General features: G+C 58.1%; 1 protein-coding gene across 1 annotated transcript; it reads left to right on the plus strand.

Moving 5' to 3' along the window:
• Positions 1-4,159: 4,159 nt before the first annotated feature.
• Positions 4,160-26,895, plus strand: CCN4 (cellular communication network factor 4). Its single transcript, XM_036263850.1, has 5 exons — positions 4,160-4,255; positions 11,443-11,722; positions 20,091-20,351; positions 24,810-25,003; positions 26,596-26,895. The coding sequence occupies exons 1-5, from the start codon at positions 4,160-4,162 to the stop codon at positions 26,893-26,895; spliced, it is 1,131 nt and encodes a 376-aa protein (XP_036119743.1).
• The last annotated feature ends 236 nt before the right edge of the window (positions 26,896-27,131 follow it).

Below are 27,131 nucleotides of genomic sequence, written 5' to 3' on the forward strand. Positions count from 1 at the left end.
TCCTGCAGGGACAAGGCGAACGGGTCCCTGCGCCCCCTCCAGCTGAAGCAGAACTGAAAGGAAGGGACCCTGGGAGCTGGGGGCCTGAATTCCAGACCCAGCTTTGCCAAGACTGGCTGTGTGACCTTGGGCTAGTCCCTCACCCTCTCTGAGCAGCATGAAGTGAGCATGTTGTCAGCAGACTTCTTGAGTCTTTGGGTTTGGAAAAAATGAGTCTCCAAGCGTTGAATGCACTACAGGAAGGGGCCGTGGAAGGCGCCGGGAAGAGTCGGAAGGAGGATGCCAGTTTTCAACAAAAGAGCCTCTCGAGAGTAACTGTTGGGGATGATTTCTCACCCCAACAGCTGCTGCCTTGGGCTTGCACAGAGCTCCAGGGGTGTGAAGTCGGGGTCCAACACAGGCAGCCCGCTGTTCCCAGAGGATCCTGGGGTTCTCTGTCCCCCACCTCCAGCCCAGGGCACACCAAGGTGGGGGGGGTGTCTGCACCGAGAAGCCGGGGGAGCCAGCTATGTGGCAGCACAGAGCCAGCCTTCTGGGGCTGGGCAGGAGGCAGCTGGGGGCAGCTTCTGAACTCGGGGTCTCTCCGCCGGGCCAGGGCCAGTCCGAAAGCCAAGAGCTGGAGGGAGGATGGCAAGAGGGGTTTCTTCCCCACTCACGCTGGAGCTTTCTTGGGGTCCGTGTGCCCCGTTTGTGGATGAGGAGACTGACGCTCAGCGAGCCAGTAGCTCACCCGTGGGCTCCAAGACTCCTGATTGAAACGGACTGAGGCTGACTGTAGCCAGATGTCTCGTAGGAGCGGGGGTGGGGGCTCCCTGGAGCGCCGTGGAGTGTATGATGGGGGCAGGGAGCATCCTTCTGATTCAGTGTTAAATCCTCCGTACCGTGCACAGTGCCTGCCTGTCCTACAAAAAAGAGATTAACTCCGTTTTCACAAGTGAGACCAACGGAGTCAGAGCAGGTAAGGGACTTGCCCAGGGTCTTGTGATCAGTCAGTGCCAGGGCCCAAACTCAGATGTTTTCCTGCCACACCCCGAGCTTTCCAAGTTTAGGGGGACGGAGCACTTCCTGCAGACCAGACTGAGCCAAACCAGCCCTAACTCAGAGCTGCTCCGGCTGGGAGGACAGGGGCTGGATGGAGAAGAGGTGAGGGGTGCAGCCAACGGGCCCGAGCGAGGAGGAGGAGGAGGGGACCAGTCTGCCGGTGGGTTCAGGGACTCTGGGGCCCCAGGAGCCTCCGCAGAGCCACTGGTGTTGAGGAAAAGGGGGCACAGAGCTGTGGGCTCAGCCGAGGGGACACACCCAGGACCCAGACAGCAGGACGGAAGGCAGGCTCCTGAGGGGAGGCGCGGTATCTCTCCTCTGTGAAGCCCCTGCCCGGAGACCTCCTCTGGGAACCTGACCGACCGGGTCCCCACTTGTTCCTGCCTCGGGAGCTCCCCACACAAAGCCAGGGTTGGAGCCCTCAGGGCCTTCTCCACCCTGGCCCCCACCCAAGGCTGTGGACAAATGGCCCCCCGCGCCCTGCTTTGCAGCCGAGTCCCAGACGCTAGCCTAGGCGGAATGCGCGTCCACCCGCGTCCCGGGGGCTTTCAGTGGAAAAGATGATGATAGATGTTCGTATGGAAGGGGAGCCTGTGCACACAGCCAGGAGCGCTTTGAGGAAGTGAGGCTGCGGGGGGAGCTCTCCTGTTGGCGGGAGGGCACTTCTGCAACTGAAGAAGGAAGAGAGAAATCAAAGAGCGCGACGGGGCGGCGAGTGCGCAGTCCCGGCCAAGCACGTCCGGGAACGTGAAGCATGATAACGGGCACCGCAGGCAGGACTGGTTTCTTCCTCTCTTCATTCTTCTCTTCCATACACAAGTACCCAGAGCCCCACAGCTCAGAGAAAGGGTTACGGCTGGTGTGCACGCAGAGTCCCGGCCAAAGGCTCTGCGGGGGTAGCTAAGGCCTTCCTCAGTGCATCCAGCAGACCGTGCTAAGTGCCTCCTGACATTCTCAAAGCCATACATTCAGCAGGTGTCATTGTCCTCCTGAAGCTCAGAGAAGTTAAGTCGTTTGCCTGAGGTCACACAGCTAATACTCAGTGGCGCTGACATTGGGACCCGGGTCCAGCTCTTGCCAGTAAAGCCTGGCCATGTACTTGAGCAGAGATGAGAAGCACGTGGTCCCTTATAAGAGCTACAGGCTGGTGGGGCAGGTGACAGCCACCACAGGTCAGGAGGACAGGCAACAGGGAGAGGGGCTGGGTGCAGGCTCTGCCAAGGGCTGTTCAGGTTCGGAAGTCCCTTCCCCGCTCTGGACCTCACTGTCCTCACTGCTAATGGGGCCAGGAACCTCAGCCCAAGGGCCCTGCTGCTGGGGAGTGAACAGGGGATCCCCTGAGGGTCGGAAGCCTGGGGCTGGGTGAACAACTCAGGTCTGGGTGTGCTCACCAATTCCTGGGCAAATAGTAGGTCTCTGCTCACGCGTGTAGATTCTCCCACACAAATGCATGTGGGTGCACACAGGCGCGCGTGTCGTGGCTGCCTGCGCACGCGTCCCCACGGTGTGTGAGCGTGGAATGCACACACGCTCTTCCCTCCCGGGACCCCCTCTAAGAAGGTGTGGACCCAAAAGAGAGAGAACATGCAAATATGCCTTTGTGACACCTCCTTGGGTCAGAGCACGCATTTCAGACCCACCCAGGCCCCACGCTCACGAGTCCCCTGCTCAGAGCCTCTTCCAGATACGTGGCTGCTCTGCCCACCGCTCATCTGGGGTGCAGGTGGGGGGTGGGCAGGGATGGGCAGGTCGTTCCACCAGGCACAGCCCCTGGCAGGCTCTGGAGGGGGAACAGGACTGTGTCCTTGGGAGCCCAGACCCTGACCTCGGGCTGAGCAGTCCCCCTGGGCCCATCCACAAGACGGAGGGGAGGCAGAGCCCCCAGGTTTCAGAAAGCCCCTCACCAGCCCTGCCAGCAAAGCAGCCAAATGCCAGGAGGCTGCCTTGGACTTTGTACAAACAGAAACCCTGGAATTCCTCCCAGGAACCTCTGCCGTCTCTCTGGGCGGTGGGGAGGGGTTGCTATACACACTGGGTTCCACATGGTCCAGGGTGGGGACCCGGGAGGGGCCAGGCGGGCCGCCAGTTGCAGCCCAGAAATGAAGGAAAGCTCGCGATAGCCTCGTGTAGCCCTGCAGATGTCTGGGAGCGGAGTGTGGACATGTTGCCCACCCATTCCCAGCACTGGGGAGCACCTCATGTCCCAGGGCCCAGGCGACCACTGTGTCCCAAGCTCTGTGCCTGTGTCAGCTCACTGCAAACCACACACCCTACGGTCCGGAGCCCCTCACCCCATGAGGCTCCTGAACATTTGACAGGTGGCCAGAGGTCCCGCGAGAGGGGACACACAGCGGATTCCTGGGGCTCAGCGTCAATGCGAGAATGCCACATTCTCATTAGGATTTTCCTGTTGACTCCATATTGAAATGATACTATTTTTCACGTATTGGGTTCCACTGCATATATTATTAAAACAAATGTCACCTACTTTGTATTACTGTTAGGGTGGCTACTGGAAAATGTCAAATTCCATAGACAGCGTTGGCCTGGAAAGACACAGGTGTACCCAGGTGAATGACACAGGTGTACCCAGGTGAATGACACAGGTGTACCCAGGTGAATGACAATAGACAGGAGGGAAAAATACTGAGAGCTCCCATCCCAGCTCCTCCACTGATAAGCTGTGCGCCCTTGGACAAGTGACCCAGCATTTCTGAGCCAGTGTCTATGTCTGTGAGGCACAGAACTAGCACTCACTTCCTGGGCTTGTTGGGGGAGGTAATGAATGGAATGGAGGTGAGATATTCTAAGCCCCTGCATACCCAAGGGGACATGGGGAACGGGTCCCTTGTTCCCATTGCAAGGGCGGGGGATTCCCAGCTTGAGTGGAAATACTGACAGCAGACAAATGAGCAGAGGTTTGTAAAGACCCTGGCCCAGTACCAGGAGGGTGGGGAGCAGGGCAGACTAACTGGTCGGCTGTGCTGGGCTCAGTGCTCAGGGGACGAGGTCTTCTGAAGCTCCCAGGTTTACACACCCAGGCCAGCTTCCCTGCACGTTTAAAGAGAGTCAATGAACACTTTTGGATTGTGGTGTAGGAGAAAGAATACTGATGACGATGGTGGTGATGATGAGGGCGGTGATGAGAGTGCTGCTCATGGTGATAATGGGGGTGATGATGCTGGTGATGGTGCTGCTGATGGTGTGGACAACGGTACTGATGGTGGTGATGATGGTGGTGATGATGGTGGTAATGGTGATGGTAGTGATGGTGATGGTGGTGATGATGGTGGTGATGGTGATAATGGTGATGATGGTGGTGATGGTGGTGATGGTGGTGATGGTGATGATGGTGATGGTGGTGATGGTGGTGATGGTAATGATGGTGGTGATGGTGATGATGGTGATGGTGATAATGGTGATAATGGTGGTGATGGTGATGATGGTGATGATGGTGATGGTGATGATGGTGATAGTGATAATGGTGATAATGGTGGTGATGGTGGTGATGGTGGTGATGGTGGTGATGGTGATGATGGTGGTACTGATGGTGATGATGGTGATGGTGGTGGTGATGATGGTGTTGATGGTGGTGCTGATGGTAGTCATGGTAGTACTGATGGTGATGATGAAGGTGATGAAGGTGATGATGGTGATGATGATGGCGGTGGTGATAATGATTCTTGTAGGTGAGATTTGTATCTTACAACCCTGAGTTGGGGTCTGCAGATGCCAACTGTGGATTTCCTAGCCCATCTACATGCCTTTTCCATGAATGCGAGCAGCCCTGTTATGTGCCCAGGCCCCTCCTGTGTCCGGAGATGTGGCTCTGTCCCCGCCATGAGGGTGGCTGGCATGCTGAAGATAGCTTTTTACACTAGCAGAGAGGAGTGTGTTGAAAAATCAGAGGGCTGTGGGGAAAAATTACCAATTTCAGGGCCCTGAGCCTGAATTCCTGGGGGCACCCTCAGGCACCTCCATGGTAAGGGGTTGCCTTGAGGATTTGTATGCACACTTGGCTTGAATTAGGTGGACTCCAGCCTCTCCTCAAGCTTCGACACTCTGTTAATCTGTCAACTCTGCGCCTCCTCCCCCCCCCCCCCCCCCCCGTCTCTCCCTGAGAGAAGGCAGAGGGGGAAGGGAGATAGAATTGGAGGAGAAGGAACTGGGCCTCTCAAGACGTGAATAATGGACATTCCAGGAGATGATAAAATCTGTGCCCGCCCATCCCAAGGCCCCCATCTGGAGGCAAGTCCAGGCCTGGGACGACTGGGGATCTGCTAAGCTTTGGGGTGAGGGTGTGAGAGGGAGTGAAGGAGGGTGGGAGAAAATGAGAGGCCAGGCCAAAGAGGAGGGAGGAAGGGGTCCCCCCTGCCTCTCTAGGAATCCTGACCTGAGTCTAGGAGTTGAGGGAAGGAACCGGTGCTGTGAGCCAGGGGGGCTGCATGGGGGAAGGGGGAAGGACCAGTCTGAGGGGAGAGGGATATTCTCAGGGAGCAGGACTCCTAAACCTGCCCGTTGGGCAGAACGGTCGCCTCACCTGGATGCCAGAAGACCCAGGCAACTAGCTCATTGCTGCACACCTGAAGGAAGCCCCAACGGGGACCAGGCAGAGACCCAAGGGCGCACTCCTGGGGGTGCTCAGGGAAGAGGTGTCCACCCTCTCACACTGTGGCTGCCCCAGTGGGTCACACCAGAAACTGGAAACCGGTGATGAGGAGGGTTGGGAGGGTGGTAGGTCACGTCCAGCCCAGGGCCTCATGTTCCCTCCTTCCCCAGGTGAACACCTACTGCTTCCAGACCCCTAGCCCTTTCCTAAAGCCCCAGGCCCAGCCAGGGCGCTCAGGCCGTTTCTGTCCCAACCCTGCCCCCTTGTGGAAAATCTGGGTGCAGCCTCCCCAACTCCGGCAAGCAAAGTGCAGGACCTTCCTATGTTCATTGAGCTCTTGTCCAGGGTGTGCCAGGCCCAGAGCTGGGCACAGAAGAGGCCAGAAAGAGTCACTTGTCCCTAGAAAGCCCCCCGAGAAGATCTTGTATCCTTTTCTGGGGACCCGTGCATCCTCAGCACCCGTGTTGTCCTATTGGTGACTCTATACTGTGACACCCTTTGGGTAAGGGCCACCTCCAGTTCATCTGAGCCCGGCCTCGCGGTACATGCTTAGAGCAGGTGATGAGGGGCAGGGGACGAATGAGTGGACAGAACGGGAATTGACGAGGGAGTGGAGCGGCATGACCGGTCAGGGCTTTGGAGGGACGCGCTGGTCTGCGACCACTTCCCAGCCGTGAGGCCTTGAGGCTGCCTGAGCCTCAGTTTCCATATCTGTGAAATGGGTGACACAGTGCCGTCCCCTGGGGGCTGCCGTCCTCATCAGCATTTTACAAAGGAGGAAACAGAAGCTCAGAGGGGGTGGGCACAGGTCACGGGGCTAGGAGTGGCAGGGGCCTGAGAAAGGGGCCCCTCACTGCAGAAGCCGTGCCCTTTGCTCTTCAGCCCAGAGCCCCACTCACCGATGAGCCACACACGCTCTCAGAAGAGGGGGACCCATCCACCTCATGACCCCCCACAGGTCACACCTCCTAACAACTAACAACATCCCCTTTAGAGGTTAGGATTTCAGCATATGAATTGGGGGGGGGGGGGGGAGGCAGAAGCATTCAGACCAGAGCAAATACTTAAGGGTCTTATTATGGGAAACTCCTTTTTTTCCCCCCATTTTTCGGTCATTTTCATAAAACACCAAGGGCAGAGCACATCATCTTTAACAATTGCACGAGGCCTGCTTGGGAGCAGAGGCACCCTGTGAGGTCTGAGAACGGTGTGTTCGGCATTGACTGCTTTGTGGGAGCGGTGAGCGTTCATGCCCGGCGGGTGGCGCCCAGGTCACAGGCTAGGGAAGGAAGAGGCCTGGGGCCCCCCCTGCCCCTCCCCTGCCCAGCGCTCAGGGGGTGCCCACCCCCCAAGAATCAGCAGCCCAGGTCAAAACACAGACTCCAGGCCCTGCTAGTAGAACAGACACTGAGCAGTCAAAGTGGGGCCCAGGGATCTGCACTTCAACAAGGTCCACAGGCCTTGGCTGGTGGTTCTCGCCCTTCGTTGCCCTCTGAACCCCCTGGAGAAGTCTCGGTGCTGGGCTCCTGCCAGCCCACGCAAGTCAGGATGTCGTCTGGGGACAGGGTCTGGGCCTCAGTGTTTCTGAAAGATTCTGAGCCCTCCGACCCCGCAGGGACATTCGGGAACCAACCGGAAGCGGATCTGTTTGAGCCGGAAGCTGGGTTGTTGGAAGGGAGAAGGAGGGCAGGACAGGTAGGGGGCCGGTGTGCTCAGGGCTGAGCGGGCAGACCCGCCGGGTCAGGCTGTGGCTGAGGGACACACGGCATCCGCCTGGGGAAGCGTCTCCCTGTCTCCCTGTCAGCACAGTGGTATCTGCAGAAGTTGGTCCCAGAAACACGTCGTAAAATGGACTGTTATGTGACCACCTGCAAGCTGGACGTGCCCAAGGCCGGGTTCCCTTCTCCGGCCTTCCCTGGACGGTGTCCTCCTTGCTTTGGGGCTGGTCCCCCTCCCCAGTCCACCTTGTTTCCTCGTAACCTCTGCTGTTAAGTGAGAACAGCGCAGGCCCCGTAGGGCAGTGAGCTGGCCAAGGGCAGTTTCTCCGGCTGTACAGTGGGCACAGCCAACCCAGGTCGGCAGCTCACCGCGGGTAGAAGGACAGCCACGAGGGCTGCCGGGGGTGGTCCCGGATTTGCCATCTGCTTCTATCTGGGCCTGGGACAAGCCCCAAGCCCCAAGACAGCAGGAGGCTGGGAAGAGCTTTAAGGGGTCCCAGGGACTCAGCCAAGCTCGGGCTCCCAGGAAGGGCCTGGGCCCCAGAAGGAGGGGCCCATTTGGGGGGTGCTCAGGAAGGCCTGGGTGGATGCGCTGGCGGCTGCAGCTGCCGGTGACACAGGGCTTCCTCCAAACCTGCCTGCACCTCAGAGGGCTCCGTGCTTTATGGGTTTCACCGGTTTCTTAAACAAGACCAGGTTTATGGCTTTTTGTTTAACCATGGAGACTCGTGCCCTGGCCGGTTTGGCTAGTGGTTATAGCCTCAGCCCTCAGACTGAGGGTTGAGAGTTTGATTCTAGTCAAGGGCATGTCCCTGGGTTGCAAGTTAGATCCCAGCCCCGGTTGGGGTCATGTGGGAGGCAACCACTCGGTGTGTCTCTCACATCGATGTTTCTCTCTCTCTCCCTCCCTCCCTTCCACTCTCTATAAAAAGCAATGGAAAATTATCCTTGGGTGAGGAGTCACAAACAAATTAAAACAAAACCAGAGAATCACGAGTCACACTCTCATTGTTTAATGGACACTAGGACGCGGCAGGGGCCCCGGGCTCTCTGGCTGTCATTCCGAGCAGGCACAGACCCTAAAGCAGCCCGATGAGGTAGCAGAGGGCAGGGTGACGTCGTGGGGTGGCCTGCGGAGCCACGCTCTGACATGAGGCTCTAGACATTTCCTCGGGCCACATGTGGGTTTCTGCTGTGACCAGAGGCACCCTCCCAAAGGGCCCCAGACCACCCATTCAAGGTCAGCACAGCACGCGCTGCAACAGCGCCGCCTGCCACCCACAGTGAGGACCTGCACTACAGCAGTGCGGACAGCTGGTCTCCCGGCTCAGGAGGGCTGTGCTGAGACCCTGGGATCTGGTTGGCTTCTCAAGGGAATCAATGAACAGAGGGCCTGGGCACCTCTTATCTTTGTTCTTGGGCGGAGAAGCTTCTCCTGCTCCTTTTAAGATGAAAAAAGAGTCCATATTTCAATGACAATGGTCCATGTACCAAGGCAAAGGGCAGGTGGACATGCCAGGCCGCCCTGGGCATTCGAAGAGCTGATGTCGTGTGTGTGTGTGTGTGTGTGTGTGTGTGTGTGTGTGTGTGTGTATGAGCATGTATGTGAAGTCTGGGAGGTTTTACACCACCAGATGGCGCCAACAGCAAGGACCCGGCTCAGGGCACACAGAGCCCATCCCTCCACTGTGCCAGGGAGGACACTTAACCGCTTCCCTCTGTCCAGGGTTCCTTCTCTGCTGCTTCCTTCTGGGGACCTTTAACTTGCTATGCAGGCAACAGCATGGACAGTGACCGCGTGGGGAGGGTCACCGGCACCAGCTTACAGCTCACCCAGCTCCGCTGAAAGTGTCCAGACCCCCAAGTTCTGGGCACTAGTGGTGGTGGGGGGAGTCATGCTTTTGATTGTCTGCCATGTGCCAGCCCCTACACTCGTGTGTCTCATACACAGTGTCCCCCAGCCTCCCCACAGCTCCTGGAGGGGCATTACTGTGGCTGTCACAGATGGGGATGCTGAGGCTCAGAACAGTCCGGAAGCTTGTCCAAGGCCTCAGGAGAGGACCCGCTCTGTCCCAGGTCTCATGCTGTCTTCTTGGGTGGAGGCTGCTGATGGTGCTCAGGATCCTCTAATGAGGGGGAGCACCTCTTCCATGGCCTGGGAGAGACACGGAGGCGTCTCTCTCCATCGAGTCAGAAGGAGGTGCGTGTATGCGTGTGCATGTGCCTGCATGTGCGCATGTGCGTGCTTATGTGTGCATGCATGTGCTCGTGTGTGCATGTGTGTGGTTGCTTTTAATGACTTGGGGGTTTGAGGTCATGCTGTGCTTTTGAGGAAAAGCACACAAGGGCGGGCCAACCCCTGCCCCCTAGGTGAACACGGCCCAACACCGCCAACCCCCAGAGCACCTTGCTCCGGCCAGCTAGCCTGCTTCAAGCCAAGCCTGGAGGCGAGCAAACCTCAGACCAAGGCTCGTCTCTGACTTTCAAGGGCCCTTGACTTGATGACTCAACATTTACTGCACTTTGCCAGGCCCAGACCTGAGTCCAACAAATCAGCCTCTCAACCTGGGCCTGGCAGCCATCATGCCAGGGTGGACTCATCACCATCAGGGTCCTGCGGTGCCCAGAGCGCTCGGGGCTCCCCTGGACGCCCAGCACTCTGCACACGTACGCAGAGTGTACTAAATCACCACCCCGTCTGCCTTTCCCCGGAGCTGCCTGTCCCTAAGCCTGGGAGAGACTAGAACTAACTCTGCAAACGTTTGCCGAGTGACTAAAAGAGCCCGAGGGGGCAACGGCGGTGGACATGGGAGTTGAGAAAGTCTTGTGTCTCGGCCCGGACGGGGACTGTCACCCTGGACATGTCCCTGTGCCTCTTTGGGTCTCAGTTTACTCCTTGGCGAAGGGAGGAAGAATGTGTCTGAATATCTCAGCATCTGTTGTTCAGAGACTAAAATGCAGAGTTACACATCCGCAATGCAGGGCTGCTCTGGTTCGAGATGGAAGGGCGCCCCAGGGCCCGCCTCTGCCCCCACAGAAGTCTTGGGCCGTCTCTGCTAACGTCAGAACTCGTGTCACCGTCAAGATGCCGGGACAGGTGCTGGCTGGCAGGGTCTACACTGGCCTGGGGCTAGAAGCTGGCCACAGCCCACGCTCTCTGCTCAGACCACCCTCCTTCTCCTGGGCCTGGTTTCCTCCCGGTGCACAGTGAGGGGTCTGGATGGCGGTCGGGGGTGGGGGTGGGGGTGGGGGAGGTGACTGCATCCCAGAGATACAGGCAGCTTGAAGCCCCTGTGTACACAGCCCGTTCTTGGTGCTCAGAGGGGAAAATAATAATAATGATAATAATGATAGTCCAGCTGGCTGAACCGGGTGTTAAATCTGAGTCAGGAGGTTCTGTGAGCACTTAGGGACCTTTAGCGGAGTGAAGAGGGGGGTCATCAGGATGCAGAGGAAGAGCGCTGGGCTATGGGCAGGGCTCACAGTGCACCCCATCGGAAGGGGTGTTCCTACTCCAAGCCTCAGCTCCCACATCCTTCAAGGAGGGGGACTCACGACCTCCCGGGTGAGGTGGGGGGAGCAGAAACAAACAGACTTGCATGGCGGGAGCCCGATGCAGTCTGGGCCGCCGCCCACCAGCAGGAGCTTGGTGATGGCTTCCCCTCTCTGAACTCCTGGGCCCCTGGCTTGTTTCTTCTGTTGAGGAGAAAGGAGATGTCAGCTATCAAGAGCATGCTAGAGCCCTGGCCAGGTGGCCCAGTGGGTTGGAGCGTCATCACATACAGCAAAGTGTTGTGGGTGTGATTCCCCATCAGGGCACGTACCTATGTTGTAGGCTCAATCCTTGGTCAGGGCACATAGGAGAGGCAACCGATCGATGTTTCTCTCTACCCCCACCCCGCCAAAATCAACTTAAAAACCAACGACGTGTCCTCAGGTGAGGATTGTTTCAAAGCATGCTGGGAAACAAAAAGTTGCGTAAGCCTTCCGAGCACCACGGAGACGGAAGGCCACGCAGGCCTGGGGCGTGTGCCCTGCCCGGCGGCCCCTTCAGCTCTGCCATTCCCCCCGCAGGCCCTCTCTCCAGCCCACGCGGCCATGGCCTTCACCCCAGCGCCACTGGAGGCCACCTCCCCGCACCCGCAGTTCTGCAAGTGGCCCTGCGAGTGCCCGCCGGCCCCGCCCCGCTGCCCGCTGGGGGTCAGCCTCCTCACCGACGGCTGTGAGTGCTGCAAGGTGTGCGCACAGCAGCTGGGGGACAACTGCACGGAAGCTGCCGTCTGCGACCCCCACCGGGGCCTGTACTGTGACTACAGCGGGGACCGCCCGAGGTACGCAATAGGAGTGTGTGCACGTAAGTGACACCTTCCCCGCCTCCGGCCATCCCGCGGCGTCCCCAGCTCCGGCCCAGGGCCGCTCCCCTGGCACCTGCCCCTGGCCAGGCTCCCGTTCCGGAGGAGGTGCCCCCCATGCCCCATCCATCCTCAGAGCCAGAGGCTGAGCCCGACCTGCAGTCCTCTGGCTCCACCACCTGGCATCTGCTCTCGTCTCAGACCTGAGGCCCACCCACGCCAGGGTGGGCGGGGCTACGAGGAGAGTCTCAGCCTGGCTTCATTCTCTTAGTGCCAGGACCCTTTGCTGGGTGCCTGGGGCCCCCTGGGCATTAGGACCCTGCCGTGCTCCCGCTCTCTTAGTGATATGGTCAATGAAAGTAACGGACGCTTTGAGATGCAGAGTCTGGAAGGAATGACAGCCAGCAGCCCGTGCTCATGTGTTCCTCCCTCCCACCCACATTCCGTCGGTGGCTACAGTCTGTTCTGACCTTTTAGCCCTTTCTTCTGGTGGTTATGATGACCTAATACATATCTACTGGTTTATCTTGATCAGCTTGAAATATCAAGTTTGGATAGTGTGTCCGTGATCTGATAAGACAGCTGACGACCTCGTGACTTAGCTCCTCAATACCACTTGACACCGCCCCGTCTTCCAATATCGTTGTCATGCCCTGCTCAGACAGTAACCACAATTCACAACGTGATGAGTATGCAAATGTTACGGCAGCATGAGACAGGGTACTTGTGTACATTTCCTTCTTAGGAGGCCTTTTGGTTTTTCCTGGAATTTCTGTTGGCCTCTGCTTTTTCTCAGACTCTTGGTCTTTATACTATCGCCGTGTGGGGGAGGGCTGTTGGTACGTGTCTGTTTTCTCAAGTGCTACGTCATGTCCTTTTTCGTTCCGAGACCTCCTTGCTGACCTCCTGCTTCTATCTGGACTGATACTCATTTAGTCTGACTCATCTAAGCATTTACCCAAGACACACGAGCCAGCGCCATGGCGAGGTGACTGGCCACCCGGCGCAGCAGCCTGCCCTCTGTAAGGTTCCTCACAGCCTCAGAAACCAAGAACCTCTCTCCCTTTGGTGCCGAATCAAGCTTCCCCAGAACTATGACTCCACACACAGCCTGTTACCTCTTTGCACACAGGGTCGTCTCTCGCCCTCACCCCGCCTGCTGCATCTCCTCGGGTGGGGTGAATTATGCACATAATTCCAGGTCGGGCGATCCTATCCCAGCCCATGGTTAATTCATGAGCACCTTCTGCTCCTTGATCATTGGTTCACGCTTCTACTTTCACACCAACCCAGTCATCCGTGTCCAGCTGCACCAGTGACCACCCATGATACCCCCACCCTTCTCCTAGTCCTTTCATTCAGACTCGTCCTTGCCCCAGCCCTGCGTGCACACAGACTCAGCACCGCCTGCCCCGAGTACCTGGCGTGTTGCTTGACGGTGCTGCTCCCGAGCCCCCCACATGCCTGGAAGTGGGGGTGGAAGCCACACCTTTAATGAGCTTCCCAGGTGACTCTGTGCATGTTCAAGGGTGAGGCTAACCGGTACTGCCCAATTGTCCCCTTCCCTGCGGGGACACCTTCCGAGACCCCTGGTGGATGCCTGAAGCCACAGATGGTGCCAAACCCTATAGATACTGTTTTTCTTATACAGCCTTCCCTATGATAAAGTTGAGTTTATAATTAGACACAGCAAGAGATCGACAATAATGACTACTAATAAAATAGAGCAATCATAACTATACTGTGTGTAATAAAAGTTAAGTGAAGGTGGCACTATGAAGTAAAACAGGGTGACTGGAACACAAGCCCTGTGTTACCCTGAGAGTCGATCTGACACCTGAGACAGCTACTCAGAGCATCCACACAGCGGGCACAGCGGGCACGCTGGGCAAAGGGCAGATGCGTCTCGAGTGGGATGGAGCAGGATGGCGTGGGCTTTTACCACGTATTGCAGAACAGCCCACCATTTAGAACTTAGGAATTGTTTATGGCATTGTTTATTTAAGTGATATCCCACTGAGTATTTTCAGATCATGGGAAACAAAACCATGGCTATGGGGCGGGGCTACTGTAGACAGTCAGTTCCATACTCTCTCCCCAAAGCCAGGCTGGGAAACCTGGCCGAGACTCCGGTGCTAGGACCCTCTCCAGGCATGGGAGACTGTCTCATCCTGTCTTTCCACGGCCCTTCCTCAAGGTCATTGGAAGGGTCATTCGTTCACTGTGATGATATTAATCTCTAAAGCTGCTTGGACATCTCCCCCTGTGCCAGGCGCCATGCCTCTGTAGACATCCTCGCAGGGACTCAGAGACCTTACAGGCCCCGCCTCCCCCCCCAGGGCCCCCCACTTGCCTCTCCCCCCCAGGGGCCCCTCTCCACCTGCCCCTCCCCCCAGGTCCCCCCCAGGCTCCGTATCTCAGGCAGCCTCTCGGCCCCCCTCCCACAGCCTGCGTGTTCCCTTCCTTTCACTTGGCAAGAAAACTGCGGGGTTTGCACAGGGCCCACTGTCTGCAAAGGCTCCCTGGCCGTCCAGGTTTCAGACGCTGCAGTAAATGAGGTACAACCAGGGTTAGGCAACTCCTCAGAGGTCTCAGATGACCACAGCCGCTGTCAAATTCCAAAAGGGACACATAAGAAGCCTTTGCTTTTCAATCTTATTTGTACAGTGAACTCTTTGGTCCAGGTAGATTTTTACCCCCTACCACACACACATGCACACTCACAGGTGCACACATCGCATGCATACATGTGTACACACACACACCTCCTGGTGTTCTACTGAACATCTTCCCAGAGAGGCCACCATGGTATCTGAGTTCATGAGACACTAGTTCTGGAGGGAAGAGCGCAGGGTCCGCCACAGGGGGAGGAAGACACCCTGGGACCAGAGGAGGAAGGAAGGAGAGTTCCTCCAAGCAGAAAAGTGCATCCAGTGGTCAACGCAAGCAATGCACGGTCCCCAGAGAGGCTAAATCTGTCCTGGGAGAGGTGCCGCGACTAGTTCAGGACAAAGAAGGTAATGAAAACAAACATCTGCACCACTGGGACATGAAGCCCAGAGGGAGGCCGGTGGGACTGTGGAGCGGTGAGTGCAAGCTTAGCTGCCAGAGGTGGCCGGTCCTGGGCACCAGCCACGGTGGCCACGCAGAAAAGTGAGCCTGGGCTTGGCCGTTCTGCTCGGTTTTCAAGAAAATCCAAAAATTCAGATTTGGGTATGATTTGTACATGTTGGCAACGCGTTAAAAAAAAAAAAGATTTTTTTAAATACTCTGTGCGCCAAACTAAATACTTCTGTGGGCAGAGGGCGACCTCTGAATTCTACTCTTCGGCTATTTCCGTTCCGCAAACACTACTCTGCTGTCCTGCGGCTGGGCCAGGCCGGGCCTGCGGTCTGCTGGAGGGGCCGTGAAGTCGACTGGCAGGCAGACCGGGGCTCCGAATCCTGGCTCGGGCGCTTGCCGCTACGTGACCTTGGGCATGTCACTTATGGAGCCTGATCAAACCGACCTCGTGTGGTTGAGAAAATCAACAAGGGGACGCAGTAAAACCTCAGCTGTGATCCACAGCGGTGGCCATTGCTTTGTTTTAACGTCCCCGAAATCATCTCAGCCCTGTCCGAGTCGTCCTCAGAGGGGGGCAGTTCCAGTTCCAGGCTCAGACTCCCCACTGTGAAGATTGAGGGAGGAGAAAACTCACCGCACAGTCTTTGGAGCTGGACAACTTGAGTTCAAATCTCACACCATAACCAACGAGGACAATGTTAGGCCACTGAATTTTCTAAGTGTCACTTTGCTGCGAAAAAGTGACAAATCACACCAATCTCTAGATGTTTGAGATGCCAAGTACCTGATCCATGGTAGCAGCTCAATGTAAAGATTGGGGCTCGCCCCACCTTTCATCCACCCATCCATCCACCCATCCACCCATCCATCCATCCATCCATCCACCCACCCACCCATCCATTTATCCATCCATCCACCCACCCACCCATCCACCCACCCACCCATCCACCCATCCATCCACCCCCCCATCCATTCACCCATCCATCCATCCACCCACCCATCCACCCACCCATCTGTCCACCCACCCATCCATCCATCCACCCATTCATCCATCCATTCATCCACCCCCCCATCCATCCATCCATCCATCCATCCATCCATCCACCCACCCACCCACCCACCCATTTATCCATCCATCCACCCACCCACCCATCCACCCATCCATCCATCCACCCATCCACCCACCCATCCATCCATCCACCCACCCACCCACCCATCCATCCATCCATCCACCCATCCTCCCATCCATCCATCCATTCATCCACCCCCCATCCATTCACCCATCCATCCATCCATCCACCCACCCACCCATCCATCCATTCATCCACCCACATCCATTCACCCATCCATCCATCCATCCACCCATCCATCCACCCATCCACCCATTCATCCATCCATTCATCCATCCCCCCATCCATTCACCCATCCATCCATCCACCCACCCCCCATCCACCCATCCACCCATCCATCCATTCATCCACCCCCCCCATCCATTCACCCATCCATCCATCCACCCACCCATCCACCCACCCACCCACCCATCTGTCCACCCACCCATCCATCCATCCACCCATTCATCCATCCATTCATCCACCCCCCCATCCATTCACCCATCCATCCATCCACCCACCCATCCACCCATCCATCCATCCATTCATCCACCCCCCCATCCATTCACCCATCCATCCATCCACCCATCCATCCACCCATCCACCCATCCATCCACTCAAACATCTGTCCATCCATCCATCCATCCATCCATCCATCCATCCATCCATCCCCCCATCCATCCACCCATCCATCCACCCACCCATCTGTCCGTCCATCCATCCATCCATCCATCCATCCATCCATCCATCCATCCACCCATCCATCCACCCACCCATCTGTCCACCCACCCATCCACCCATCCATCCACCCATCCATCCATCCATCCATCCACTCAAACATCTGTCCATCCATCCATCCATCCATCCATCCATCCATCCATCCCCCCATCCATCCATCCATCCACCCATCCATCCACCCACCCGTCCGTCCATCCATCCATCCATCCATCCATCCATCCATCCATCCACCCATCCATCCACCCACCCATCTGTCCACCCACCCATCCATCCGTCCACCCATTCATTCATTTATTCATCCACCCCCCCATCCATTCACCCATCCATCCATCCACCCACCCACCCATCCATCCATACACCCATCCATTCATCCATTCATCCACCCCCCCATCCATTCACCCATCCATCCATCCACCCATTCACCCATCCATCCATCCACCCATCCACCCATCTATCCATCCATTCATTCACCCCCCATCCATTCACCCATTTATCTACCCATCCACCCATCCATCCATCCACCCATCCATCCACCCACCCATCTGTCCATCCATCCATCCATCCATCCATCCATCCATCCATCCATCCACTCACCCATCCATTCACCCATCTATCCATCTACCCATCCACCCATCCATCCATCCATTCATCCACCCCCCACCCATTCACCCATCCACCCATCTGTCCACCCACCCACCCATCCATCCATCCATCCACCCATCCATCCATCCACTGGTGCCCTTGCACAGTGATGCCATGACGGGGTTACAGCAGGGCCATGACCCACTGTCCCTGCTCCCCCACAGATGACTGTCCCATCCACCATGGGAACTCCCTAAAGAGATCCTCCAGCCACGGGAGTGAAGGGCCAAGCCAGGTGACCTGAGTTCCCGGAAGTCCTCCAGTAAGAGGAAAGCTCTCCGGGCCACGACTGGACTTGAAGGAAACACCCAGCCCCACTGACGCTGGCCCTTCCATTCCTGAGAACGAAAGTGAATGAGGAGTGGACGCTAGAGGCTCCCGAGGGCCCACCGCAGCCATCACTGATACCATCCACCCCAGCCTGTGGCGCAGGGGAGTCCGAGCCCCAGCCCGCCACCCTGGGTCTTCAGGAGACTGTGAGCAGCTTCCAGAAACAGTGGTTCTTCATCTTGGTTGCAAACTGGATTCACCTGGGAAGTTTTTAAAAAATGCCAAGACCAACAAGTAAAAACACTGAGCCCCAGGTTTGCCTGCATATTCTGGGGCATGGTGTGGGCACCCACATTTTAAAGAGCTCCCCAGGTGGGGCCACAGTGCAGAACCACTGTGCTAAGGGCTCCCGGGCACAGGGCACAGGCATGCCTTCTCCATCCGAAGTCCCCACACACAGGGACAGAGACCTGGGCTCCAGCACGCGCCCTTGTCCCCCGCCCCCACCAACATGCAGGTACACTCACAGGGACACACACCATCCTGGAGTGAGAGGGCACAGGAGGGAGACTCAACCCAAAAACGAGTGGGTCACCCAGTGCTAACCCCCACCGTTCCCTCCTTTACCATGGTCTGGTGAGTGGGAAGGGGCTGTGGGGTCAGAGCCCTCGATCACTCACCTGCTGGGTGACCATGAGCTACTAAGCCCCTTGACCTCCCTGTCTGCCGAATGAAGAAGTCACTCCCCGTGCAGACCTGGGAGAAATCAATGTGATAACGAGAGGGCGCTGGCCCCGGGGCAGATGGTCAGGACGCATGAGCACCTTTCTCTTCTGCTCGACTCCTCGCGCGTCCATATCCCCGGAGAAATGGCTGTCACATCTCATCCCCACGGGCTGCGTCTGTGTCTGGCATGTGACTTCGCCTCCATGAGACGCAGGTGGTCCGCGGTAGCATCTCCTTACAGGATGGACTCGGCAAGAAAGCGTGGCACAGAGCAGGGCAGGGAACCGAGAGCAGAGCCAGGGCTTGGGAAGACTTCTCTCCCGGTGCATAGTGGGATTCTTATTACGAACACCTCCAGGGGACGTGCTGGAGCTATTGGCAGACTGCGGACTCCAAACCAGTCTTCCTCGGGTGGGGCCCTTCCTTGCTGCCAGCTCTCTGCCTGCACTGGGTCCCACTGCTCGGGGAGGGACGCTGGCCGGTCCAGCAGCCCACACCCTCCTGGAGCTCCACATGGCCACACGATGTCAACCAGGTGTAGCGTGCCCAAGAAGAATGAGTCCACTGCCCCCAGAACCTGCCTCTCTAAGGACAGGACTCTCTTTCCAGGGATCAGTCGTCCCCCTTACCTGCGGGGGACATAGAATGCACAGGCATTCTGTTTGTTTGTTTTTTTTTTAATATATTTTTATTAATTTTTTTTTAGAGAGAGAGAGAAACGTTGATGTACGAGAGAAACATCGATCAGCTGCCTCCTGCCCGCCCCCTACTGGGGATCGAGCCCACAACCAGGCATGTGCCCTGACTGGGCATCCTGGCTGGACATCTCAGTCCATGGGAAGATGCTCCATCCACTGAGCACACCGGCCGGCTGCACAGTTCTTCTTGAGCCCTCTCCTCCCATCGTCACATCCCACTGGTCAGCAAGCGGCTCTTGGTCCCTCCCTGAGCACCACCACCTCTGGCCTGGGTTATTGGGGCGGCCTCCTGACACTGCCCTTACCACCTGTAGTGCAGTCTCAGCTCAGCACCACAAGTGATGCTGACAAGTAGAATCATATCGCTGAATCTACAGTTACCCGTGAGCACCGGCTGTGTACCAGCCATCGTACTAGGGCTCAAACAACATTGCGCCTCCTCTGAGCCTACAAGGAGGCTCTCCCCCCTCATGGCCTACCCCCGCCACACCCCAGGCCTGCTCCCACGTGGGGAAGGCTCCCCCTCCGCTCCCCCGCAGTGGGACCTGCCTGCACACCTTATTTCACTGCAACTGCCAGCCCCCGCCCCCGCCCCCCGCTTCACTGTTCTCTGGGCACGGGTCCCCTTCCACATTCTAGATGACCTGTTTGTCTTCCTCTGTCGCCCCACACATGAGCTCTGTGAGATATGGCTGTCGTCTATTTCGTCCGCGACTGAATCTTCAGCACCTAGGTGCGCCGTCAGCAGGCTTGGAGTAAGCGGGGTCTTCATTTCAAAGTGTTCTGGTTGGCTTTCCATGTCGGCCCCGCTCAGAAGCACAACCTGAGTGACAGATGGTTGTCAGTCCGAGGCTTCGTGCGTGTGCTAGGGCCAGGACAGGGTTGGCCACTGGGACCCCTGCTGGGCAACGCTGGAGCCTCTGACTCGCCATCCGTGTTCTCGATCAGCAGCTGAAGCCACGAAGGACCTCCTGCTCTCCCTCTGCTCAAGTCCCGCCCCTGGCTGGCCCGGCCTCTGCTGTCCCCCTCCCCTGCGGGGGGAGAGTCCTGGGTTTGAGCGTGGGCCGCCGTGGGAGGCTGCCCGGCCGGGGCACCGGGCCTGACTCGCCGCCCTGTGTTCGCAGAGGTGGTCGGCGTGGGCTGCATCCTGGACGGGGTGCGCTACACCAACGGCCAGTCCTTCCAGCCCAGCTGCAAGTTCAACTGCACGTGCGTGGACGGCGCGGTGGGCTGCACGCCCCTGTGCCTCCGTGTGCGCCCTCCACGCCTCTGGTGCCGCCACCCGCGGCGCGTCCGCCTGCCTGGCCGCTGCTGCGAGCAGTGGGTGTGCGACGATGAGGCCAGGAGGCTGCGCAAGACGGCGCCGCGGCACACGGGAGACCTAGGTGGGTACTGTGCGGGGCGCCGGGAGGGCGGCCTGGGGCGGGGGGCTGCAGACCCCCTAGATCTGCCTGCCTGCTGTGGTCCACACAGAGCCCATCCTCGGCTCACTCGCTGTGTGACCCCGGGAAAGTCATCTCCTCTGGACCCCGCTTTCCTGTGGGTACCGTGGAAATGATAGCCTCTGCTCTGCCTGCCCTGTGGGAGCCTCTGCGCGGGAAATGAGAGAGTGCTTTGCAGAAGCAGAGCCAGCATGTGGGATGCAGTGTTGTCCTCTCTGGAGATTAGGTGAGGGGTGCAGAGGTGGAGGAGAGGTGGGTTGCGGGTCCCTGGGGAGGAGAGGCGTCAGCAGCAGGTGCTGAGGCAGGAGAGTACGGAGATGGCTTTCCTTCACTAGGGGGGATGAGAACAGGTGAGGCTTCAGCCAGGTAAGCCAGGTAACAGGAAGCCCTGGAAAGGGAGGACAGGGTCAGGCCACTTTTTAATTTTTTTTTCACCGCAGTTTATTGGAGCATAGTCAATGCCAGACACTTAGCAAGTACCAATCATTATTTATCATATGGATGGATGGACGGATGGATGGATGGATGGATGGATGATGGATGGATGGATGGATGGATGATGGATGGATGATGGATGGATGATGGATGGATGGATGGATGATGGATGGATGGATGGATGGATGATGGATGGATGGATGATGGATGGATGGATGATGGATGGATGGATGGATGGATGGATGGATGGATGGATGGATGGATGATGGATGGATGATGGATGGATGGTAGATGGATGGATGATGGATGGATGGATGGATGGATGGATGGATGGATGGTGGATTGGATGGATGGATGGATGGATGGATGGATGGATGATGGATGGATGGATGGATGGATGGATGGATGATGGATGGATGGATGGATGGATGGATGATGGATGGATGGATGGATGGATGGATGGATGGATGATGGATGGATGGATGGATGATGGATGGATGGATGATGGATGGATGGATGGATGGATGATGGATGGATGGATGATGGATGGATGGATGATGGATGGATGGATGGATGGATAGATGGATGATGGATGGATGATGGATGGATGGATGGATGGGTGGATGATGGATGGATGGATGATGGATGGATGGATGATGGATGGATGGATGGATGGATGGATGATGGATGGATGGATGGATGATGGATGGATGGATGGATGGATGGATGGATGATGGATGGATGGATGATGGATGGATGGATGGATGGATGGATGGATGGATGGATGATGGATGGATGGCATTATGGATGGATGGAATCATGAAGGAATGGATAGATGGATGACATGGAGGAATGGATGGATGGATGACATCATGGATGGATGACATCGTGGAGGAATGGATGGATGGATGACATCATGGATGGATGACATCGTGGAAGAATGGATGGATGGATGGCATCATGGATGGATGACATCGTGGAGGAATGAATGGATGGATGGCATCATGGATGGATGACATCGTGGAGGAATGGATGGATGGATGACATCATGGATGGATGACATCGTGGAAGAATGGATGGATGGATAGCATCATGGATGGATGACATCGTGGAGGAATGAATGGATGGATGACATCATGGATGGATGACATCGTGGAGGAATGGATGGATAGATGACATCATGGATGGATGACATCATAAAGGAATGGATGGATGGATGACATCATGGATGGATGACATCATGGAGGGATGGATGGATGGATGGCGTCATGGATGGATGGTTGGATGGATGGATGACAGATGAATAGTGGAGGGCTAATGGAGATCTGAACTTGGGCAATGGGAGTAGAGCTGACAAAGGAGGCACTGCTTGAGTATTATGGCAGGTCTTGGCACCAATCCAATGTGTGGAGAGAGCAGTAAAGAGTGACCCCTGGGGCTGGTCACTACCTAGGACAGATGACCACAGGAGTGTCTGGGAAGAAAGAGAGCATCTTTGTGAGAGACAAGTGGAGTCAGGAGCTGGGCACCTGCCTGAGGGTGGCCCAGAGCAGGGTCCCATGGGGGTGGCCCTGGAGGAGGAAGACGGACAGAGAGAGCTCGGGAGTCATCTGGCTGGAGTTGCTGATGCTGGTGAGATGGCGCAGGGACAAGGTGCAGAGTGAGACAGAGGGGCCTCGACCAGGGTCTGTGGCTGACATTTGAGGGATGGACAGAGGAAGAGGAGGCTGAGGGGGAGACAGAGAAGGAGGGTGGGAGCATCTGATGACACAGAAGACAGTGGACGAGGACACGTCTGGGAGGAACATGTCTACTAGGCGTGTGGACACGGAGGCTGGGCGTTCTGAGGCTACCGCTATTATTTTTATGAGATGCTCAGGGATACTGTAGCGCAGGGTTGCTCCCCGACACCATTTGGACCAGACGATGCTTTGTTATGGGGCTGCCGCCCTGTGCACTGTGGGATGTTCAGCAGCATCCCTGACCCTGACGCCTACGCACTGGACACCAACAGCACCTGCCCTGCAAGTGGTAACAGCCAAACACCCTGCAGACAGTGCTCACTATGCCCGGGGGACACGGCTCCCTGGAGAGCCACTGGACCAGCCGAGACACCACCATTTAAGGTGAGGGAGAGAAAGAAGCTCGGACAAATCCGAGAGGCAGGCGGGAGCCAGGAAGAGGTTTTGCAGAAGCCAAGTGAAGACAGTGTTTCAGAGAAGAATGGACTGGAAAGCAGGGAAGCAGAGGGTGTAGAGGGACCAACCCTCCAGGCTGTGCGCCCGATGGGTCTGCCTGGACCAGGAAGGAGACTGGTCCCCCCACGCCCCCCACCCCTTCCCCCGCCCCTTCGGTGGCTCAGGATGCACAGCCTCTCTGGGTGGGGCTTGGGGTGCCCCAAGGGGCGGAGCCAGCCCCGAGAAGAAGCAGCCCTGGGGGTGGGGACGGACAGACCCCTGTGGGTGAGGACGGACAGACGTGGCTGGGAAAGCTCCGTCCCAGGGAGCCCAGGGCAGCAGTGCCACCAGGACCCCCTTGGCAGGGTCGCAAGAGGGGGCTGCAGCGGCTGTCTGCCCGTGGTGTGTGGCCCAGTGACCCCATTCTGACCGAACACAAGCAGAGCCCGGCCTGCCTAGCCAGTGACCCAGAAACCAAAGCCCTTTATCCTCCTAGACAGATCCCTCCCCCAGGCCCCTCCCCCAGGCCCCTCCCCCCACGTCGAGCCCAGCGCCCCCAGACCTAGCCTCCTCTGCCCTCAGAGGCCTCTCCTTCTCCTCCTGCTCCCAGACCCCCTTTCTCTCCCCTCCTCCCGCTCATCCGCTCCTCATCCGTTCATCCGCGTTCCCTGCGCACCTGTTAACCTGGGGCCTGGGTCTGCAGAACCCACCTTCCCCTTCTCTCTCCTCCTGATCCTAGTGGATGTCTTTCCTTTCCTGTTTTCTGTCCCCCACCCCCATTTTTATCACCTTTCTCTACCAGGCCCCTCCCGCTCCATGTCCCCTCCCCTCCCCACACTCTCTCCAGCTGCCCTCCTCCCCTCCCTCTGCCTGTTCCTTTCTCTCCAGCTCGGCTCCGCAAGGGGGACCAGCTTCCTCCTGGGCCTGTCTCTGTGCCTCCTCCCACCCTCCTCTGGGCTCCTCCCTCGTCCTGGGCTCGCCCCCCCCCCCCCCTACACACACTGCACCTCCCATCTCTCAGGAGCCAGCGAGTGCTCGCCACCTTCCGGACGCCAGGGCAGAAACATTAACAGCCCAGCCGAGACTGGGTATTTGCTGGCCGATGGTCCAGAAACCACGTGAGCTCACATTGACTGAGGGCTTACTGAGGCCCAGGGACGGCTTGAGCACAGTCGTGTGTGTGAACCTGTCTTTTCCACCCACAGCCGTGGGAGAGGGGTGCTGCCGTCAGCCCCCCTGCAGGTGGCTGAACCCACACAGTTCCACCCTGCAGCCTGCCTGTCTCCTTAACCACTGTACCCTCAGCATCCCCCAGATGACATGCTGGGCACTAGGGTGCAGCCGTGCACCTTTGACCTTCCCCCAAATCAACGTGATCTCTGCAGGGGCAGGAACCCTGTCTCTAAGCGTTGATTCCCAGCACCAAGCAGATGTCTGATACACACTGGTCAGTATCTGGATTCCTTTGATTGCCACGCCAGCCCCGCGAGGCGGACGTTACTGTTCCAAGGAGGACACGGGGGCCAGCCTGAGTTGTCCAGCCTCACACCGCTGGTCGGTGCCCCAGAAGGGTGTGAACTCAGGTGCCCCTGTCTCTAAAGCTGGTCTTCCCTCCCGAGACGTGTCAGGAACTCAGAACAGTCCCTCTCTCCCTGGGGATCCATGACCAGTTAGAAGCCAACACGCCACCTCTCTCTTCGCCGAGTTTCAGGGACTGACCCTCAGGGTGGTGACGCTGGGGATGGGGTGAGGGAGGCTGGAGACTCAGGGGAACCTGGTCCCCCCGCAGCGGCCACGGGCGAGGCGGAGCCCTGGCACAGGAACTGCATAGCCCACACCAGCCCCTGGAGCCCCTGCTCCACCACCTGTGGCCTGGGCATCTCCACGCGGGTCTCCAACGTCAACGCCCGCTGCCGGCCGGAGCAGGAGAGCCGCCTCTGCAACCTGCGGCCCTGTGACGTGGACCTCCGGCTGCACATCAAGGTGGGTCTGGCTCCCAGGCGGCGGCTCGGGCTGCCCAGAAAAGCTGGGCTTCGCGCTTTCTCGTGGGGCCATCGTAACACGGGCATGAGTAACCCGCCTCCACGGCACGGGTGACGTGTGTCAGCAGGCGGGTGTGCTGCGACTTCCGCTCGGCGGGAGTGATAGTGGGGACCATGTATTAGAACCAAGGCCGCCCTGGAGAGAGCCTCCGGCCCCTCAGAAGTGCTGTCCTGTGACGATGCTGAGGGACCCTCACCCGCTGCCATTCTCCTGTCCCCCGTGGCACCTCATGACAGCCGCATGGGTGACGGGAGCAGTGAATGGGGGTGGGGACAGCTGGAGTCAAGAGCTCGTCTGCTGCTGACCAGTGTTGGGCCGTCTGGGCTCCAGGCCCCAGCAGTGAAATGCTGGTGGGGCCTCAGACACCCCTCGGGCTCTGAGAGCCCACGGTAATTAGAATAAAGGCCCGAGGATGTAGTAGAACCCCGGAGGCCGAGCCCGGGTCCTCGGAGTTAGAACGGACCTCACCCCTTCGTCCAGGCCTGCTCACGTGCCTGGTGGTTCCTTGGGGTGCTGAAGACAGGGTTGCCCGGCAGACCCCACAGCCCAGCGTCCTGAGTCCTCCTTACACGTCACACGGACGTTGCGCCCTGTCCCCATCCCCTGCTCCAGTCACCCCTGGGTCAGTCAGCAGGACCCCCGCCTCCCCCCTCTCTTTCTTCCCTTCTCTCTCCTTCGTCCTCTCTGACTGTTTTCCCTGCCACACTGGCCTTTGTAGCCTCGGTGCTGGGTGGGCAGTAGGTGCCCAGCGGACGTCTCGTGGTGAAGTCATGAGTGGAGCCGTCGGCAGAGGCCCCACTCAGTGACTGCACGGTGCCCTCGAGGTCGAGGTGGGCTGACCACAGAGCTGACCCAGGTCCCTCCACCCCCCACATCTCCACCCGGGTGGTTTCCATAAGCACTGTCCACGGCGCTGCCTGAGCTCCCAGTGCCCCCGTGGCCTGGACCTGCTCCCCCTCCCAGTTCGGGCACGGTCCTGGTGCAGGGCAGACCCCAGAACCATGAGGCCAACGAGGTCAGTAAGTGCTGCTACGTGTCAGGTGGGATTAGACGGCAGACACCTGGAAGGGCCCCACAGTCGAGCGGCCGCAGCCCCGCGGAGGGACAGAGGTCACTGTCCACGATGCTGCTCCAGGAGCCAGCTGCACGAGGAGGGTGTGGGAGAGGCTGTGGGAAGCAGAGGAGGGCAGTCAGGGTCAAGCGTGTTCCCAGTCATGGAGTCCCGCCACGGTTCTGCCTCTGACTGCCTGGGGCACTCGGTTGACTGACGGAGAGACAAAGACGTCCGTCCGGTGGGCAGTAGCCAGGCAGACCTGCAGGGAAGAGTATGCAGACTGCGAGCATCGCCTAACAGAGCCGTCCCGCCTGTGGGCCCGGGTTTACTGCTGCGGAGCGGGGCAGGGTCTTGCCACGGGGGGAGGACGCTGCAGATCTGGAAGGCAGGTGGTGCGTGCAAAGGCACAGGGCGCTTGGAGGGAAGAATGAGGTGCTTCATCCTCTGAGCTTCCCAGCTGAGACCCCCTTTCCCGCAGGAAGGGAAGAAGTGTCTGGCTGTGTACCAGCCGGAGGCGCCCACGAACTTCACGTTGGCCGGCTGCGTCAGCACGCGCGTCTACAGGCCCAAGTACTGCGGAGTCTGCACGGACGACAGATGCTGCATCCCCTACAAGTCCAAGACCATCTCTGTCCCCTTCCAGTGTCCCGACGGGCCTGGATTCTCCCGCCAGGTCCTGTGGGTCAACGCCTGCTTCTGCAACCTCAGCTGTAGGAACCCCAACGACATCTTTGCCGATCTGGAACCCTACCCTGACTTCTCAGAAATTGCCAATTAGGCGGGCACGAAAGACAGGGCTCGGGCTGGGCCCAATGCTTGCAAAGCAGCACTGGTGAGGCCCAGCGTTGAGCCTTCTCTAGTCCACTTCCCATTCATTTCTGACGACCTTGACCCAGACCCTTGGCCCCGTCCCGTCTCTGACCACCCACATGACCCACTGGGCTGCCGCTCAGCCCCAGACAATGGTGCCTGTCCTTGGCAGCATTCTGCGTACACCCCAAAGAAAGTGCCTGT

This window comes from Molossus molossus, unplaced genomic scaffold (genome assembly GCF_014108415.1).
Source record: "Molossus molossus isolate mMolMol1 unplaced genomic scaffold, mMolMol1.p scaffold_m16_p_16, whole genome shotgun sequence".
In the NCBI taxonomy this organism is placed as follows: domain Eukaryota; kingdom Metazoa; phylum Chordata; class Mammalia; order Chiroptera; family Molossidae; genus Molossus; species Molossus molossus.

Excerpts from the sequence above, each read along its gene's own strand:
- CCN4 (XM_036263850.1), top strand. The coding sequence starts at position 4,160 with ATGGTGGTGATGATGAGGGCGGTGATGAGAGTGCTGCTCATGGTGATA. Across the intron at positions 4,256-11,442 it reads TGCTGATGGTGTGGACAACG|GCCCTCTCTCCAGCCCACGC; the intron begins GTACTGATGGTG and ends TTCCCCCCGCAG. Across the intron at positions 11,723-20,090 it reads CGCAATAGGAGTGTGTGCAC|AGGTGGTCGGCGTGGGCTGC; the intron begins GTAAGTGACACC and ends CTGTGTTCGCAG.